The 19,796-nt window shown below is 43.3% G+C and overlaps 1 protein-coding gene across 1 annotated transcript; it reads right to left on the bottom strand.

Moving 5' to 3' along the window:
• Positions 1-113: 113 nt before the first annotated feature.
• On the bottom strand, positions 114-14,780 carry CUNH11orf49 (chromosome unknown C11orf49 homolog). The gene is made up of 6 exons (XM_041397184.1): positions 14,700-14,780; positions 9,685-9,770; positions 7,046-7,241; positions 5,241-5,350; positions 2,098-2,161; positions 114-1,595 (listed from the first exon to the last, which is right to left on the bottom strand). Exons 1-6 carry the CDS (start codon positions 14,723-14,725, stop codon positions 1,415-1,417), a joined length of 663 nt encoding a protein of 220 aa, XP_041253118.1. The 5' UTR covers positions 14,726-14,780; the 3' UTR covers positions 114-1,414.
• Between the last annotated feature and the right edge of the window lie 5,016 nt (positions 14,781-19,796).

Here is a 19,796-nt window from a genome sequence, read left to right on the forward strand (position 1 = left end):
GGGGAGGGGTTCCTGGGGCCCTGGAAGATGCACTGGTCCTGCCCACCAGCTACCGCCCCCTGAGGAGGGGCTGGGGCAGCCCAGAAGACCCGAGAACCCAGATGCAGCAGAGGCCTGACACAGCGTGCTTTATTGCCAGGCTGTCACAGCCACTCACCAAGCTGGGAGAGAATGCACAGATAATAAATAATTTAACTTACAATAAATAAATAACCCTGCTGGCACCCTACTACAAGCTTTGGGTTACCAGCTCCTGGTGGCCCGTGCTGTAGCACTTTATGACCAGGAGGAGCGAGGAGGCTCCAAAAAAGCATGAGAAACTGAAGTTTCCCCTGAAATAACTAGTCTATGCAAGCTGGGGCGCAGGAGCTGGGCTAGACAAAGCCTTTGGGTCTGTGGAGACTTAAACTGCTGAGTTGGTTGCCATTAATGCAGTGTGATGCTACTTATTTTTGTAGTTTTAAGGGCTACACTGCTGCTCCAACAGTACCAATATTTACAAAACACCCCAGCTTGATCTCATTTGATGACTGCTTCCGTTTCCCTTAGAGCTTCTGCCCCCCTAGCCCCAGTAGGTGCTCTATATTCTTGCAAGCCATATGACCTGTAGCCAAGGAATTTAACAACCCTATCCCTCTTTTCCAAATCTTCTGACATTCACTTTTCTAAATTACCATAATATGCTGTTGGAGGGATGGGGAGACCTCACAGAAGGGCACTTAGTACAGCAGTGAAGCCAGACAGCACCATGCAGTACTTACTGCAATCTAGCTTATTTGCTGTATTTGCTTTGGCAAGTCTTGGACACATGGAGGAGAAAGCACAAAGCAGAGACTGGTTGCACGGCAATATCTAAGCTTCCCTTTTTTAGGAACTTTAGGAATTTCCTTACCTTTGATCATATGCAGATGCAGCTTTACTGGGAATAATAATGGAACACAAGTACAGAGCTGCTGCTGGTGATTTAATCACTCTGTTATCTGGGCCAAATCTGAGCAGAGCTACACAACAAATCACTGGCAAGCAGCCTGTACTAGCGCTCCTGCCGCTTCAGCACCTGCTGAACTGGAACTGGGAGGGAGCCCCGGTGAGAGCATACCCGGCTGGTTCCAAGCGGTGGCAGAGCTGGCGGCCACTGGCTTGTCTTGCCTGCCAGCAGAGGGAAGCATACTAGCTGTAAAATAGCTTCTGCAGAGGCGCTATTCCTGCACGGATTTGGAGCTAAGAGCTAAGAAAAAGGCAAGTTGTTTCTGGGAAAAGATGGGTGAACCCATCTGGGGATTAGCACAGCCACACACACACTGCTGACGTAGACAGAACCCACTGTTAGAGCAGATGCTCTGGGAGGAGGTGCTGTTCCTCCAGTGGGTTCTGGAGAAGCCCAAGATGGGAATGGTCCCCACCCTCACAACCTTCAGTTTTCAGAGGAGTCTGTCTCTTCATTGGAGCCTTCACTCTCAGCATCCATTTTTCGACGATGATGTAGAGGTTTCCAAGGTGAGCTAATCCTGGGTGAGTTACGAACGGACATATTTGCTGTGTCTGCACTGGAGCTGGCAGGACCAGAGACAGAAAGCCCCGAAACCTGCGCTACCCTGAAAGAGAAAAGAAATAAGCTAGGCAGCATGTTGCAGAAACTTCTACTGCAGCACTCTTGGAGTGAACCTGGGAGAAAGACTTGAAACTAGCATAGGGATGGAAAGATGTTCATGGCCTAGAAGGGGAACATACTGTACCTCCCAGACTCACTATGTGAATCTTCTATTTAAACATATCTTCTGGGCTGATCTCGTTCCTTCCAACACTCCTACTTTTCACCATCCAAACAAAATTTCCCTGTTCGTTAGAGATTGCTGCTTCCTCTAGATCCCTCTTTGAGTCACACTCTTCCCCTCTACTTCTGAAGACTTTTGTAAGGATTTTGTTAACTGCACTGAGGCACCACAAAGAAAGAAGCTCTTCCTGTTCAGGTTGCTCCTTTAGCTCCTCTTGTTTTGTAGTAGAGCAGAGGAATAGGACAGTACTTTATTCCACTCTTCTTTAGCATGCTACCTTTAATGTGTTGATTTACCTCCTAGTTTAGGTAATTCCACTTACAATTTCTCAATTTCCTCATCCATGGCAGGGTCCAGAAACAAGTCTCCTTTATCCGGCAGAGCCCCTGGGGAACAAAAAAACAACCAATGAAAGCATTAGAGTTAGGCTATTCATTCTTCAAGAGAAGTGTTCAAGCTATAGCAGCATCCAAAATCTGGCCTGCAAGACAGGAAACACGTTTCCCTATACCTCTCAGAGAGATGGACACAATGCTGAGGATCACAGACACATAAAGAATGATGATCTATTTTCTGTGTCTTTCATACATGCTATAGCTGAGCTCAGACTAAATTGGAGGCAGCTTCAGTAGCCCCACTACAGCCCTGAGGATTGGCAGTTTTCATTCACTGTACAAAATTAGATAACTGACTGTCAGGAAGATGGAAGTCTGTCAACTTTGGGCCTCTATTCATTGCCCAGTATAGTCACCAGTACCAGATGTAATATATGTGGTGTTGTCAGTGCCACATCCTGAAACATGCACTATACCACCCTGGGTTATTTATGTTTTTGTGCCGCCTGCCTTTCTTGTGGTGTACTGATCTTGAATGTTCAAAATATTCCACAGATTTAAGGCTTTTGCTTTCCTTGCAACTCAGGAAAGTCAGGCCTGACTCTTGCACATTGCCTGCAGGAGTTAAATGCGGATGAACTGTGCTCCAGCATTGCTTGCTGTCTGGGTGTGAGCATGAAAGTCTGGGCCAGTGCTTGGGTACCCTCTCAGTGTAAGATCAACATGCTCCTTTTCACTTTAGAAACCCTACTCCAGATGAAGGACATGATATAGTTCAGGACTGGAAGAGCTGACTGATAATCCTTGCTCTTCTCAGAAAACACTGGGACCTTAGCAGAGCCAGAAAGGAAGATGGGGCTCTTAGGAAAGCCCTCCTTCCTAATTCTTTAACAAACTCCACCTGGTATAGGGGTCATGGGAGAGTGTGATCAGCCAGCACAGAAATAACAGAGAACAGCACAGAGATTGTCTACCAGAGCCTGATTGAGAGTACCACTGCACACCAGGACAAAAAACCTATTTGATAATCTATACCAACAGTACAGTGAGGAATGCTCTTTCTAAGGTTTTTCAGGAGACCTGGATGCTACACTCAATACCTTTGGGAAGGGGCTTTGAATTCCTTGTGGGAACACAAGTATGTTTGCTGGCTCTGTAACCTTGCTCTTGGAGGAGAGGCTGGAGAGCCCTGTCCCACAGAGGCAGGCTGGCAGCAGTCATCAAAAATGTAGCAATGAGTTCCTGAAAACTAGAGTAAGTTTAGACCAGAACCAATTCCCCCATTTATTTGGGTTCTGGTCTACTCCTCCTGTAAATGAGGAGGAAAGTCTGGCACTGCAAAACAGTGTCAGGAGATTCACAGAAGTGTCCCAGTCTGCTGCTTTTTGTGTACTCAATTAAAAGAATAAACAACTAAAGCTTAACTTATTTCTGTAGTTGCAGAGTCCACAGGGAAATCTTTAGGGCACCAGATTTACTTGGGAGAGTTGATAAATGGCACTTGAAGAATTCACAAATCAACATTGACATTGGAGATATACTGCAGATTCCAGTCTGCCTGGCACACTCAATGGCACTGTCCCAGCCTGAACAAGCTGCTTTAATTCTATCCCCATCCCTCAAGAGGAGCTGCTGGCTTTGTGAGACCAAAACCTCCTTTGCCTGAAACTGCTCTCGCTGAAGGGTTTGGGGGAGCTTGTGATCCCCTACAGACCAAAGACTATTGAAATCACTCTTCAGGAGAGATTAAAAGACACCAGGAAAAGAATCCTCCTTTCCTTGCCAAAAATGCTAGCACCTGTCAGACTTGTGGTTGCTGCCCCTCCTCTGAGAGAGGCCTCAGCAGGAGGCTGGCAGAGGGCCAGAGGACAGGCCTACATTAATGGAAACAAAAACCCACTCACTTTGTAGATGGCACAATGGAAGCTGTGGGCAGGATTTTTTTTTCTTTTCATCTGTTTGCTTTATGCTTGACTAGAAGTAGATTTCATAGGGCAAAGAAAAAAAAAGATTTTTCTTGCTGCCATCCAGGCATCACCTTCCTCCCAGTGAATACACTGCTTTCTAAGCCTGTTTTCAGAGGGGATTGCAGGGGTGTATTCATGCACCTTTGATACATAATCTGCCCTGCCCCAGAGGAACATTTGCAGCTTAAATGGTTTGCTGTAAGAAGGGGCTCGGCCAGGGAAGACACACTTTTACTGTACTATGACACACACCTGTGCAAAAGAAGGAGCCCTCAGGCAAGGTACACCTTTTCACTGAGTTTTGTCTTTGCAATTAGGAACTGGCAGATACTCAGACCCAGAAGAGGAAGAGGACACTTACCCAAAGACAGAGACAGTCATCTACCCTTAATGGCCAAGTGATTTGCTGAATGGAGATGAGTGTTTGGGAACACCCCCCCACACAGCCCTCCCTCCCTGCTCCTGCCATTTAAATTTATCTCCTGGATACCATCTTGTCAAACAAAAAAGCCATTTCTGTTCATCTTTGTAGGAGGAGGAAGAGCACAAGCAAGGCAGATGGGGGAAATATGAAACTGTGGGTGAATTATGGATGGATTACATACTGTCCTTAGCCAATGTAACACTGCTTCCCTGCTCCAAACCAGCACAACATAGACACAAGCAGTGAGATACTGGGTGCTAAGCCCTGTGGTTCCCACAGCAGCGTGGTACAGATTTTTGTAGCAGTTTATGTTTTATGATCGGATTTTCAGCAGGCCACAGATAGCTACTAGCAAGATCACACCACCTTGAGGGAAGATGGGGAAGAGCTGGGAAGCATTGGGCTTTCAACCTTTCAGCCAAGGAGACAGCAGAGGTTTTCCATTAGGTGTACCTTCTTTGCTTACAGATAAGAGCAGCCATTTAAAATCTGCATGAGCACAAAGGGCTAAAACATAGGATGGCACCTCAACTCAGTAAGCCTTGAGGAAGCTCCACAGCTTCAGGCAGACAGTAAGGCACAGTGTTATTTTTAAAGTTAATCCATCAACAAAAAGACTAAAAACTTCACCTCACTCTCTTCCTGACAGTGTAAAATGTGCATTATAAATACAAATGAAATTCCACAGAAATACAGAATGACTGAAAATCAAGAGCTGTGTCATTTAGAGAAGTCTTACCTAGGGCTCGATTGATGCCCTGATCCTTTGCAAGAGCCATAAGGAATTCATAGAATGTCATTCTCTGCACACTGCTCAGCATTTCCTTCACAAGAGCAGAAGGCGGACAGCTAGGAAAAGAGAAACAGAGATCATCTTGTCTTCTAAATTATAACCTTTTTTTCTGAGACTCAGCTTCAGATTGAGAAATAAACCCTTTCACCTGTTCTAACACTGTAAGGTTGCCCTGACTCAGTTTAAAATGAAGAGCCACCCGCTTGCTTATTGAGCACTGGATCTGCTCCCCATTTGCTAAGTAAGATCTTTGAGCTGGGGGACATTCCTGGGAGCAGTCTTACCTGTCTCCATTCCAAGGACAGTAAGAAAAGCCTAGATTCACTCAGAAGCATACACATTCCAACTCTTAGTATGTTTTTTCCTCTGGGAAAAATCCTCTGGGAAATGCTTGCTTTAAAAAGTCAATAAAATTTCATAGAAGCATTAAGTTTGGAAAACTAAGACCACTGAGTCCATTGGTTAATGAAGCACTGCTGTGTTCACCACTAAACCACGTTCCTAACTGCCACATCTACACATTTTTGAACACTTTCAGTAATGCTGTTATCACATTATTATCAGTGATGGTCATCCAAGGAGCAAGAAAACCTCTCCAGTGATAGCCTAAATGTGTCAGAGAACACTATTTAGGTGAGGACTAAATTAGCATATCCCCTTCTTCTACACTCATCTTAACCCCTGGTCCTGAGTTCTAAGCGGTATCTTCATGGTGATGCTTGCTCTTGACCAATACTCCTTGAAGGATTTAATGCAAAATCAAACTGCCTCATCAAGAGGAAGTGTTGAACAGTCAGTGGTGTAGTGGTACCCCTGGGAGATGTGGGGGTGGGCTAGTAATCTCTCAGGCAGCAGTGGTTACCAAAGCCTGAGTATTGAGCTACTGCATGAAAGGTTGGGAATGGCTCCCCTCATAGTGCTGTGCAAAGCCTGACCTACCAGGTGGTCCCACAGTACTCTTCCCATCTGAAGTTCTCAGGACATACAGGGAATGTAGAGCTTTTGTTGTTTAAAAGAACAAAAAAAACCCATCAACTCCATGCTTAGATATCTATAGCACTGGACAGCAGTTCAGCAGTAATTCTGTGGATCACAAATCTGGATTTTGAAACCCAAAGTAGGAATCAGGTGGAATTTGTTATGAGTTATTTTCCTGAGTTATTTTGTGTTTCTAGACCATGACCTTCTAGGAGGGCGAAGTTTCTTGCAGATAGTGAAAATATGATCAAAGTGTCTGTCAAAGCTATACAGTAAAGTCTGGAGTTGCTCCATCCTCTGCTGAACTAGCTAGTTTTGTGCCTGGATCTGTAGCTGGAAACCAGCTCCAACATAGGCTTGGGTACAGATGACTGTGTGAACTCACCTAGGTACTAAGGCTTCATACTCCATCCACCCAGTGGGCTCTTTCAACTCCCAAGTATGCAACTGCACTTGTTTATCCCCTCTAGCAAACTCATGATGGATCTCTCCTTGATGAAAGTGTCAATGCAGAAATGAGATGGAGAGCAGAGACCCAAATCCATCTATTACTTGAAGAATCAGTTCAAACCCTACATTTCTTTGGCCCATGAAATTGTTTCTCTCATTCAGTTAAAGCTGTTCAGCTATGATGTTTCCCTTTGTGCTTCTTCAGTGAGAGCCATGTGGGAATATCAGCTTGTTCAAAGGCCTCTCCTTCTTCACAGCTCCAACCTTACAAAGGGTCTCCAGAGACAGAGACTTTAAATTTGTATTTTAGACTCCATTCATACCTGTATTTTGATCTGTCACACAAGGACTCCAGGCACTGGTAGAAGAGAGATGCCTCTACTCCTTCGAGTGGGTTGCAGTCATTTGGGGGCTGGCGCTGCCGATGTTGCCCAGAGGATGATGTTGGCACAATCACAGTATTTGGATTCTTACCAGCCAGCAGATCTTGATAAATGGCAGCCACACTTTCCAGGAACTCTAAAAGAACAGAAAGCTGTTTAAAACTCAGCGCTGTAACCAGCAAAGCATCCTCCTCACCTACCAGACTGCGGCTTAAAGTGTTGCTCTGTGTTGTACATAGCACTAACTGAAAATAAACACAACTCTACAGCATCCTGCATATTCAGAACAGATATTATGTATGCCCATACAGCCATTTCCATAGAAGTTGCTATCTTCTTCTTATTAGGATGATTATGAGATGTCACTCACTCTGTTGAGAAGATTCATCTCAAGGGAGCAAAGGCTAGCTAGCACACTAATAAAACAGTGAAGCATGAAAGCTAATGTAATACATAAAGATAGTTTGTGAAGTCTAAAATGTTTTCTTTCTCCACCTCTTGCCACTGATTTAGAACTCATCCAAGTTGGGAGCAAACTACATTGAACTGCAACAGGAGAAAAGGGAGCATGTTAATTAGGGCTCCAGGCTGTATATCAGCTTGCCTCCATGCTGCTCCAAAGTAAATATAACACAGGATCTAGAAGAAGGGCCAGGGCAGGTCAGGGCTAGAGTTGGCAGAAAGCCTCTCCCCAGGCTCCTCATACTACCCACTGTTTACTGCAGGAGTCTAATTTTAAACAAGTTTGTTTATGGATGTGGTCAGCAGTTTACAAATCTAGATTCCATTTGGAGTGGTTTGCATGTGTGTGGGTTGGTGGGAGAGTGTATGACAGGCTGCGTGTGTGCACTGTGCCTGGGTGAACAGGACAGGAATGGGATCTCTCAGTGTGTGTACACAAGAATGAGCTTGCCAGGACTCCAGTGGCATTTAAGTTCCAAGTGAATGGAAGTGCAATGCTGTGCATGTGGTGGGTGGAGAGGAAAGTCAGGATGTCAGCAGGCCCTGAGGCTGTGCTGAGGTTCTACAGCTCCATGGAAATATTTTGTTATATCAGAGAAAACTTTCCAAACACATTTTCTGTCCCTGAATAAAGGCATTACAAGCCTGGTTCTGCCCAATTCAAAATCACCATTTTGAACTGTTTTTTTAGAATAATGTGTCATGGAAAAAGTTGTGATATGTACAGCAGAGTTACAAGGGAAGTATATACAGAGAAGTATTGAGAAAAAGAGATTTCTGTATTAGGGATAGCAGCAGACTCCTAACTGCTAGAAAGATGGGAACTCGCAGGTTGGATCAGATCAGAAGGCCACCCAAGTTGACTCTCTGACCACAGACTATGCTCGCAACAGCTTCTGGCCAGTGTTTCTGTGTATCCAAACATGGCCTGTTTTGCCTGGTCGAGGCCAATTGTGAGCTACGTCCATCAGAGGGAGCCATTTCAGTGTGAGTGACAGAAATCCATGAGCTTTATGTTAGAAGGTGCTGTGTGCCAGGAGATGAGAAAGTGGCACGCTAGCCAGTGCTTGGGAGCATATCTAATATCTATTCACCCTCTTTCTGTCCTGAATGAGATTCTCATTCCTCAATCACAATTTAGAGGGGCTAGGGCAACAGGACAATGTATTTTAAAGCAGTCTCCCCATAGAGGACAAGCACCTGAATGCTCATCCAAGTTTCTCCACCTTGTCTCATGAAGTTTAAAAATACCTGGGGATTTTACAGATGTATATGTGTGGGTGAGCATGAGGAAATACACACAAACAAACCAATATTGTTTGATTTGTACTTTTCCTGCCAAGAATTTCAGGAGTATCCTATCTAGTTAAAACTCAGACTGAGGAAGTGGGATAGAATACAATAAATGACCAACAATATGAAGACTGCTCATATGAATTATCTGTTCCTTTTGCTTTCCAACTAGGGGGTCTCAAATCAAACAAAAGAGGTGGTTCTTCACAGGACAGGTGCCAAACCTGTGCAATTCTTCACCAAAAGTTATGGAGGTTACACGTATGTGATTTCAAGGCGAGGCTAGAGAAGTTCTTGGGAGTGGAGTCCACTGAGGGTTCCTAAACCCATGGGAATCATACCCAGTTCAGAAACTCTCTGAGCTGAAACCAGCTCATAGTTGAGCAAATATTAAGGGGAAGAATTATATCAATTTGTCCAGCTGCTTTTCCTTTAAAGGCACCAGCTGGTGGACTTTTCCTATGCTGTATCCAGCAGAATTGAATAATTTCCTTAAAGAAAGGGAAAAAATATTCCTAGTAAAAGCTAATTGTTAGCTGTTAACATAGTCTAGATAAAGCTGGAAATTCATGTCTCAAGGCCAAGACAAATAAATTCATCAGACAGCAGTTGCGGGTGTGTCGTTATTCACAACAATTTGGAATCTCCTCATTAAATCTCCTAATATCTTGACATCTGTGATACTTTTCATCAGTAGAGTCCATTAGCTATATATTTTCTGTGAAAAAAACATATCCTTTCAAGTTTCAAAAAGTGTAAAGATTGGGAAGCTGTAAAGTTGTAATGCTACAAGTGGGAGAAGTCAACAGCTTCCTGGAATTTACCTGAGTAGTAGAACTGGATCTGGAAAGCAAAGAGGAAATCAGAAAAAGACATCAGGCAGTCCATTGCATCATCCATCAGCACAATCCTATGATAAGATGAGAGAAACAGTTTAGCATTTACAAAAAACCTGAAGTCTGTAACCAGGAACCCCAGACCTCAAGAAAGTGCAGCTAAGGAACTATGGGCAACTGAGGATTGCTAGTGGCCCAGTATAAGAAGTTGCAGAGAGAAATGGGAACACCCCTTGCTGCATGGATGTGGATGCCCTAATATCAACTGAAGGCAGCTTAAGAACCTGAAGCAAGGAGAAGATCCTGAATGTCAGTCACACACTTCAGCTACAGTGTGAACAGGGCAGTGTGACATTCACAGCCTGGTTGACATGATGGAACAAACACTGGTACAAAAACTGCGAGGCTGGTTCACAGGGTTATACAGAATTGTAGAATATTCTGAGTTAGAAGAGATCAACAAGGATCATCAAAGTCCAGCTTCTGACAAAATATGACTACAGACAGGACAGTTACACAAGTAGTAACTGGAGTAAGCAGAATGAGACTCATGCTATTCCTCTGCATATCAGACTTCATCAAACTGGCACATATTTCAGATTCATAAAGGTCACAACAGTTGCAACTCACTATCTATACTCAAACTCTACTTGATTACAGAGGAAATAACATTGCACCAACATTCAGCTTCCTAACTGCACTTTGTGAACATCCTATCCTCCTTTCCCAATGAAAGAATCTGTCTCTTTTCATATTAGGTCTGTTATTTGACTATCAAGTCAAATTTCATGGCAACTGAAGACTTCTTGGGCCAGGGTCAGTCTTCTTTGTCCCTGCTAAGTTGTAGGTGCATGTAGGGAGCTACATGCATCCCTATTTTGAAGCATATTTCTTAAATATGGAAAATACCAGCTACAGGCCATAAACATGAAATATAAGTGATAGCGAAGTCCAGCTCTTCCTTTCAGGGAAAACATGTGCGGATTTCAGGGCAAAAATGAAAACAAAAACAATACTCTGGTCACTGCCACCACTACTTAAGGATAAAAAGGTCAGTCTCTGAAGTGGGAAAATCAAACTCATCTAATCAATGACAGCTTAGACTGTAAAACAGAAGAAAATACTCAAATTTGATGGGAAAAAACCCAGAGTATTAAGGCAATGCTAAAGAAAGGCAATTGGTATTTCTTTTCAACTGCATCTAGGTCTACTGAACCTGTTTAGTCAGCATCTGGCATACTGTGCCATATGGGGATTGTCAGCTCATTACAGCCAAAGTATGGGTCATCCAATAGGACCCTTTTCAACACAGGGCCAGATACAATCTGCACACCAACTCCTGCAACATCAATTGTCTCAACACATTGCTGGAGAAATACTGTTCTGTCTTATGCAAAAGACTTCAGGGAGCTGTGTGGGAGGCTGACCTAGAAGAACATAGGATCTTGCAAGACTTCCCTGCCACTCAGACCAGTTCTGTTCACTGTGGCAAAATCAAACATGTAGAGCAGCTTGAATTAATTATCTCAAAGAAGAAAGACTGGGGCTAAGAGGGTCCCCAGGAGAAAAGCCAGTATTTAAAACAAAACCCTTTGAAGATGTCAAAGTGCTTCTGATTTATTTATTACATTCCAGAAGCCTCCTCTCCTCCTGTCTAAAGAAGCAGTAGCTTCAGTTCTTAATTCTCACTAATAAGCATGTTACTGAGATTGTCAGTGGCCACATCAAGGAAATGGCTTTGAAGCTGGCAGGCAGAGCATCTTCATCTCAGGCAAAACTGCTCAGCCACTGGCATTTCCAACCACTATTTAAGCACTGGAAATGCAATTGGCCACATCACTGATGAGCTGCACTCCCTCCTTTGAAATGATGGTCTGTCTCCCTGATACCTTCAAAGCACCAAAGCTTTCGTCTCAAAGACACAGGAAAACAACAGTGGGGAGTGGTTTTACATATTTGTTATGCAGAGAGACAATATTATATCACCTTCCTAACAAGAAACCCATTTCACTTGTTAAATCTAAAACTCTGGTCAACGGCAGTGCTCTGCAGCACCAAGTTCCAGCCTCTTACTTAGAGGAGAGCATGAGAAAGTATGCAGAAGTATGAGAATTTGCTGGACAGTTTTTTGCTGTTAAAGACAGCAAGGAGCCTCTGAGGAAGCCTGTACAGCACATATGTGATGGAGGAGCATCTAAACAGAAGCAGGTGCACTCTGGTGCTGGGTTACTGACTCTACTTGGCCCAGGGGTTTGCCCGCCGGAAATGTTGAGAAGTCTTTAAATCCAATACAATCATTTATGAGGAGACTGACTGCAGCTGGCAATTCCCGCACATAGCCAGCTGACTAAGCACTCAAAGAAGCTGAGAGAGCATCATATGCAACATATCTGCACCTCTTTCTTGAAATATCTGGCAAGAAGGAAAACTAGCTATGGACTGTAAACTAGACAGCAGGACCAAAATTGAGGACAAAATCTGAAAGTATGAACTGAAACTCAAAAGAGTTCATCAGGTATCTCATAAGGTATCTCATATTTCAAGGGATATTTTTTTCTTGTCCAAATTAGACTTTAAATCCTGAGGCCACAGATGTATTTAAGAAGTTAGTAGATGGCACTCAGTGAATAATGAAAATCAAGGAGGAACTTTGGAAAGGACTGAAAAAAATGCCTACACTTGAGGCATTCTGGTAGACAGTATGGTGGTTTTTCAGGGTTCAAGTGGATTTAGTTGGCAGAAAAGCCTTACTATTGTGCCAATGGGGACACTTTATGGTCTCCTGATTGTGGTTAAAATCTCAGAAATCCAGACTAGACAGGATGTTCCCAGGACAAACTCTAGACCAGGCAAGTTGCAAAGACTTTTACCATTTTCTGCTACCATTGAAGACACAATCTATCTTAAAGCCAGACTGGCTCAAACGAGTTTTCAGAGACTTGGTTTATTTACTGAGACATGGAGGCAAAAATAAGCAAAACATACAAAACAGACTGCACTCTTAGGCAGTCTTTTAACACGAGAACTGAACTGCAAGCCCTAGTTCCATTAGTACTGATCAGTGCAACATGAGCTCACATACAAAATAAAACACATAGCACAGGAGCTGTGAACTACTGGTCTGTCACTACTCAAATGTGGGCAGTGAGTTCCTTGTGTTTCTTTTAAAACAGAAAAATCAGTGCTCAGGTACAGATCTTAAAATCATGGCATCAAACCAGAAAAAAATTCCTTAATTTTCTGTCCTGCAATTTCAAGACTCAGAAAGCCAAAAGGTGTCTCTGAAGATCAAAGGTATCTCTGTAGATTAAAGTCTTTAATCTGCTAATGGCCATAACCATTTGAAAAAAAAAATCCAAGAAATCTCACAGACACAGATATCCTAGTTCATTTTTTGGGTATGACTTCTGCAGCAGGAATAGGAAAATAGAGCTCTCTGATGTCACGTGAATAAAACCTATATTGTTGTAGCCTCCATTCTAATGTTCTGACATATCCTGATCTTAGTCCCACTGTTTGTTATCAGAGCATAGCAACAGCTCCTGCATGAATGGACTGCACTGTGCTGTGAGATCATCTCAGTCATGCAGCACTGAGGCTACAGCTCTGACTGCCCTGTTCCCTACAGAACCAATGCAGGTCCTGGTTGCAACACTGAATGTAATGGCTACTCCTGCTGCTACTTCATTTAATTATTTTCTGAAAAAAATTAGCAACAAAACCGTTGGGGGCCTGCAGACTGAAGAAGGAACAATGTTTCTAGGTTTGCATGTGACACTCATGTTTTGCAAACACTAGGTCAGCTGGTGCTGTAAGAAAGTCTGCAGAGCTCACCCTTCTAACAGGCAGAGAGCAAGGAGGACAATGGGAAGTGTAGACCCAAAAAAGGACAAGAGAGTGAGCAACAGTCGTAAGCAAAGAGAAAAATGGTTTAGAAATATGACAAGTTTTATTAAAATTGTTCAATTAGATTAGCTTGTTACAGAGCTAGCAATGTGCAAGTAAATCTCTAGCCAGCCAAAAGTAGGAGTGAGGTCACCCCCACCTGAGCCTCTGACAGAGATCTCATATCTCTCCAACACCTGCTCCCAAAGCCAGCTTGTCTGTCTCTACAACACATGCACAACAGTGCAGCAGGCCCCTGAATGGGGCCTCTAGTTTACAGCAGCCTTGTGGACTAAATTCCTTGACACAAACATCACAACATGTGTAGATATGCTGAAGTCTCCTTCATTGCATGCACCATCACAAATTCCTGCTCAGTTCAGCTTGAGCCCTATGAAATACACACCAGCACATGGGACTGGTGCTTGTGTACCTCCATGAAAGGAAGTGGCAGATATATCTCTGCTACAGGGCTAGTGTTCTTTCTTAGTCTGGCACTGGGGGACAAGCAACTGAACAGATGTGTGTACCTTATTACATTTTCCATATCAGATGGTTAATAATCAGCTGCCTGGGCTGGACTGGAATCAGCAAGCACAATCAGTAAAATACTCCATATCACATTATCAATGCCCTGAGCCAATTATCTGCTTTTTGCCTTGTCTAGATTAAAATAAAATTTCAAACACATTAGCTGCCATGTTCTTACCAAACATACTTTAGAACACTGGCAATCTTTCAGAGGTTAGTGTGTTTTAAATGTGATCAGCCATAGAAGCTGGGTCAAGGGGGAACACATTTTAGAATGGTAAACAGTATTTGGAATTGAGTTTAAAAAACATGTCAGTTAAAAACATATTGGCTAACATTCTTTTATCTGCAACTCATCTAAACATAGAGCCAACAGCAGCATTCTGCATTGATATTTCAGTCTTTGTATATCTTAAATATATACTCTTTCCCACTGCTAGAGAAACGCCCTGTTCTTAACATCAGAAGATGGAGACTCTTTTCCCCAAAACCTTAAAATCCCTGTTCCTACCTTTACCCACAGGTCTAGCTCCTAAGTCCAAGCATGCAGGACTAATCTTGCCTTTAAAGAGAGAATAAGGACCCACCTTGCTGCTTTCTGAGTGAGTTCCATTGGGAAGTCAGGGCAGAGCAACTGCAGCAGGCAGTGGTATTCCTGTGCTGTCAGCAAATCTGCCGGAAAAGAGAGGTGAGAACATTGTAATTCTTTTATAGACTGTTCCCTCCCCTTGCTTCCTCTCTAGGAAAAAAGTCTCATATTCCCTTTACTCCCAATTCATTAGTCTGAGTATTAAAGACAATATAACTGTTCCCTAGACTTTCAGAGCTGGGTTCTTTAGATGGAGTTTCCAGCACCATCTGAAAGAGGCCTGATGGAGGGGAAATCCTATTATACAGGCTCCTGCAGAGAAACTGGTAACAGGTAGTGAGTGATTCAGTGTGAAAAAGGGGTAACCAAAACAGGGCAGTTTCAAGTGAGAACAGAGTTTGGTTTGACTTGAATATAACCATGTGGAAAAAGGAATAATTTCAAAGTTGCTTAAATTTGCTGAAATTCACTGGCATAGTGACATTCCCCACAATACACTTGAAAATCATCCACAGAACATCTGGCAGCAGTAACAAAGGCAAACAAGGTTTTTGGGTTGTGTATGGAAGGCTGCAGAGTATAAACCACAGACGTTATTACTTTGGCATTCAGTAAGGCAGCTGGATGGTCTCTTTTGGAATAATGTGTACAAATCTGGTCACTGTATTATAGGAAGCATAGAACAAAGATCCAAAAAACACAAGAAAACCAATCAAATGATTCATGTTTTAGAGAGCAGCTTTGTGAAAGACTGGTCAAGAAGGAGCTCTGTGGCTCAGCAGAAGGAGTCTAAAAGAGGTGACTCTTAGGGAAGTTTAGGGATCCCAAGGGAATGGAAACATCCTGATGTCAAAAAGCCCTACATGATTGCATGTTCACAGTCCAAAAGGCTGTGGACTGGAGTTAAGAAGAAGACTAGCTGAACAGCAGCAATTTTGCAGTACTTCTATATACAGAAGAATGCAAAGTATGGAAGAAAGAGCCAGAGGTGGAAATAGAGCCAAGCAGTAGTCAGGGAGGGGATCTCAAGGGCACTGGCAGCAGGACTGAGGTACAGAGCGTAAGTTCTTTTGCCACAAACACATTAGCCTTTATTAGGCTCTTATCCAAATAATTAACCTTGTTTCAGATGACAGCCACAACTTAGAATCACAGAATCAGCAAGGTCCAACCATTAACCAACACTGCCTAGTCCACCATTGAACCACACCCCTAGGCATCACATCTACATGTTTTTTGAACACTCCCAAGGATGGTGATTCCATCACTTCCCTCGGGGGGAAGCGGGGTGGGGGGAGGCATTGCAATGCTTGACCACACTTTTTGGGAAGAAATTTTTCCTAATATCCAATCTAAATTTTTCCTGGTGCAACTGGAGGCTGTTTTCTCTAACTGCGTAACTTGGAAGGAGAGACTGACCCCCATCTCTCTACAACCTCTTTTCAGGTAAATGTAGAGAGCAGTAATGTTTCCCCTGAGCCTCCTTTTCTCCAGGCTAAACAACCCCAGCTCCCTCAGCTATTTCTCCTAAGACTCATGCTCCAGAGCCTTCACCAGCTCCATTGCCCTTGTCTGGACACACTCCAGCACCTCAATGTCTTTCTTGCAGTGAGGGGCCCAAAACTGGATGCAGAGTTCAAGGTGGCCTCACCACTGCTGAGCACAGGGGGACAATCACTGCCCTGGTCCTGCTGGCCACACTACTGCTGATACAGGCCAGGATGCCATTGGCCTTCTTGGCCACCTGGGCTGCCATTCACAAAGACTTCAACAGGTGGAAGAGATGGGCAGAGAGGAACCAACTGAAATTTAACAAAGGCAAGTGTAGGGTCCTGCACCTGGGAAAGAACAACCCTATGCACCAGCACAAGCTGAGGGGCTGATCTGCTGGAAAGCAACTCTGTGGAGAAGGACCTGGGGGTCCTGATGGACAACAAGCTGTCCCTGAGCCAGCAGTGCCCTTGTGGCCAAGAAGGCCAATGGTATCCTGGGGAAGAGCATTGCCAGCAGGTCCAGGGAGGTGATCCTGCCCCTCTACTCAGCCCTGGTGAGGCCACATGAGGAGCACTGTGTCCAGTTCTGAGATCCTCAGGATAAGAGAGACATGGAGCTCCTGAAGCAGGTCCAGTGGAGTGTTACAAAGGTTATTAAGGGTCTGCAGAATATCTCTTACAAGCACAGGCTGAGTGACTTGGGCCTGCTCACCTTGAGAAGAGACAGCTGAGAGGGAACCTCATCAATGTCTATCAGTATCTGAACGGAGGGTGTCAAGAGGATGGAGCCAGGCTCTTTTTGATGGTGCCAAGCAATAGGACCAGAAGCAATAGGCGGAAACAGATGCATAGGAATTTCCACATGGATATGAGGACGAACTTCTTTACTGTGGGAGTGACCATACACTAGGTTGTCCAACAAGGTTGAGGAGTCTCTCTCACTGGAGATACTCAAGAACCATCTGGATGTAATTCTGTGTCATGTGCTCTAGGATGAACTTGACAGAGCAGGAAGGAAGGTTGGACCAAATGACCCACTGTGGTCAATTACCCATTCTGTGATTTTCCACAGGCCCAGCATAGGAAGCAGGTTACATGAAAACAGAGAACTTGGGCATATCATTGTAACAGATACTTTCTCACAAGTGAACAGATAGTATGGACCTCTTACTCTTCAAGGATTTCTAAATCTAGCTTTGAATAATGCTGGGCAATAAATTTCTGATCTTTGCTAAAAAGTCTAGATGTTGGTCTGAAGGAATCACACCAATTGGAAACTTTATGCAATACTCAATTTCCATTTTTTATTTGCTTAAATTAAAATTCCTATTTATGCATCCTTACACCTTTTGCTTGTTATTTTTTCTTTCATTTGTCAACAGACCATCATAATAACCATTTCTTCATACTGTATCTTATTCAATCTACTTAACAGACAACTACATTTATCTAAAGTTAAATCTGTTTACCTTACCCTCTACTTCTTTCCCTACTTAGCCCAGTTACATCTGTTCCTCTGCCTTGATCCTTTTTAGATTTCCACAGTGTGGTGTCCAGCAATATACAAAGCATCCTTCCTGCATTCAGAACAGACAGGCTCTAGGAGGATAATCTGCCTGCTTTAATCAGCTATAACCTTTTTCAATAATTTAGGTTTTTAGTCTCTTTTCTCCTGAAGGTAAAGGAGTTTGAGGTTGTTTTTTTTTAAGAATGAGGTTTCCAAAGAAAGTTGCACTTTTTTCGCAGTCCCTGTCTGATTGATAGACAAAAGCAGCTTGAGAAGGTAACTGGGCCCTAAGAGAGTATTAGTTTTGAGGCATAAATAGAGATCTCTCACTTGGCAGAAATAACATAGTCCAAAAACTTATAATAATTCATGCTGTCTTTTTCTTCTCTGCCTTCTTACCAAACCACAGCATCATCCTTTCACCTCTACCATAAAACAACAAAACAATGTAGAATAAAAGCAGAAGTCTGATCAGAAAGAATTTGGGAAAGGGTGGCAGAGATCCACTCCAAACCAGCACATTAGAAAATGAAGTTTGTTGTCAGTAAAAGTGGAATTAATTACAGTTTCAATCTTTGGGCAAATGGTCCATTTAGACTACAAACTCCCCATAAAGTTGAAGTGGCACAGAGAAGTTCCTGCTCTAAAGAAACACTTTGTTTCTAATGCCTGGGGAAACGGCACCAAATTATTCAGTGAAGCACACAGGGAGACTTTTTTAGGCTGTAACACAACTCAGCCTGTAGACACCCCAGGCGCCTGACCAACAAATCATACCAATTTTTCAGACTATAGTTGGGTACCTTTTACACAGGAAGTGGGATCACCACAGACCTTAGGAGGTATCTTCAGTTTGCTGTGATCACTGTTTTGCTATGCCCTACAGCAAGGTCAGTGAAGACCATGCAGAAAATTACATTTGCCCATGTACCACATTGTCTGCCAAGAGCTGCTGGGAATAAACAAGGGCAGTTTTGGTGCATGACCACGTTGCTCCTTCCTGTCTCCAGGCCACAGCTGAGTAAATAGAGTTCAATGTTGCATGATGAAGAAAGAAAGAAAAGAATGAAGGTACCAGTCAGAATGAGTGAAAACTGGAATCCACAACTGCCACTTTGGTTGCTACCACAAATTACTGCATCTCAAGTTCCAGTAACAAATGAAGCAAATCATGGAGTGTTTAAATCTGACCCCACAGCACAGGGCAGTGAGATATACACACTCTACCATGCCCTTGCAGTGGAACAAACTTGCTCATAACCACACGCATAAGGATGGAGGTTGCAGTCTCCATGTTAATCACGTTCATTTACAGCTGAACTAACACTTCACTCTTCTACTAAAAAAGAGCCAATAACAAATTCCAAAGTCATTTTGAAACAACAGGTCACTAAGAAGGAGCTTAACAGGAAGTACTTTGACCATTCAGCATAATTCTTGCCTAGCTTGTACTGCTACTGAGACCATGCCACTAGCAAAATCCCCTTTCCTACAGATTGGATTGTACTGTGAGCAGTTTATTGTCTTGTAATGCTTGAGGTAGACTGTTTCTCATGTTGCAGAGATATAGAGGAGAAAGAATTTTGTCCATGTGGTACAGTCTAAGGAGGTACCATTTTCTGGATAAAAATGGTCTACCTTGAGAAACATGGAGGCAGCTGCTTTGTACTTCCCTGGCTTTTAAAGCACATATTAAAGCTGTTTCTGGTTTGTATGTGGCTAACAGATGGCACACAACCTGGAGTGATGCAAACTCCAGGAATACTAAATGATGTGTTAATGCTGCTGTCAGTGTTGTGTGTGAAGTGTAGACACACCTGAATTATCTTAAAACCAGTTATCTTCCATAGTGACAGCAGCCTAGACATAGAAGCCTGTGGCTCAGTGAAGGCTGTAAAATCTACCCAGGAAGCCAATAAATATTTAGGACTTAGCCTGAATTGCAGTCATTGCTGCTGTATCTAGGCTGCTTTCAACACAAGAAGTAGCTATCTACAACGTTGTCACAACATTGTGACAGCTATAAAAATGCCCAAAGCAGTAGGAGAATACTTACTGCAGCTGGTGTATGAAATCTGCCCCAAAAAGTCACATT

The sequence above is a fragment of the Onychostruthus taczanowskii genome, unplaced genomic scaffold, assembly GCF_017590055.1.
Source record: "Onychostruthus taczanowskii isolate IOZ18803 unplaced genomic scaffold, ASM1759005v1 scaffold1, whole genome shotgun sequence".
Lineage (NCBI taxonomy): Eukaryota > Metazoa > Chordata > Aves > Passeriformes > Passeridae > Onychostruthus > Onychostruthus taczanowskii.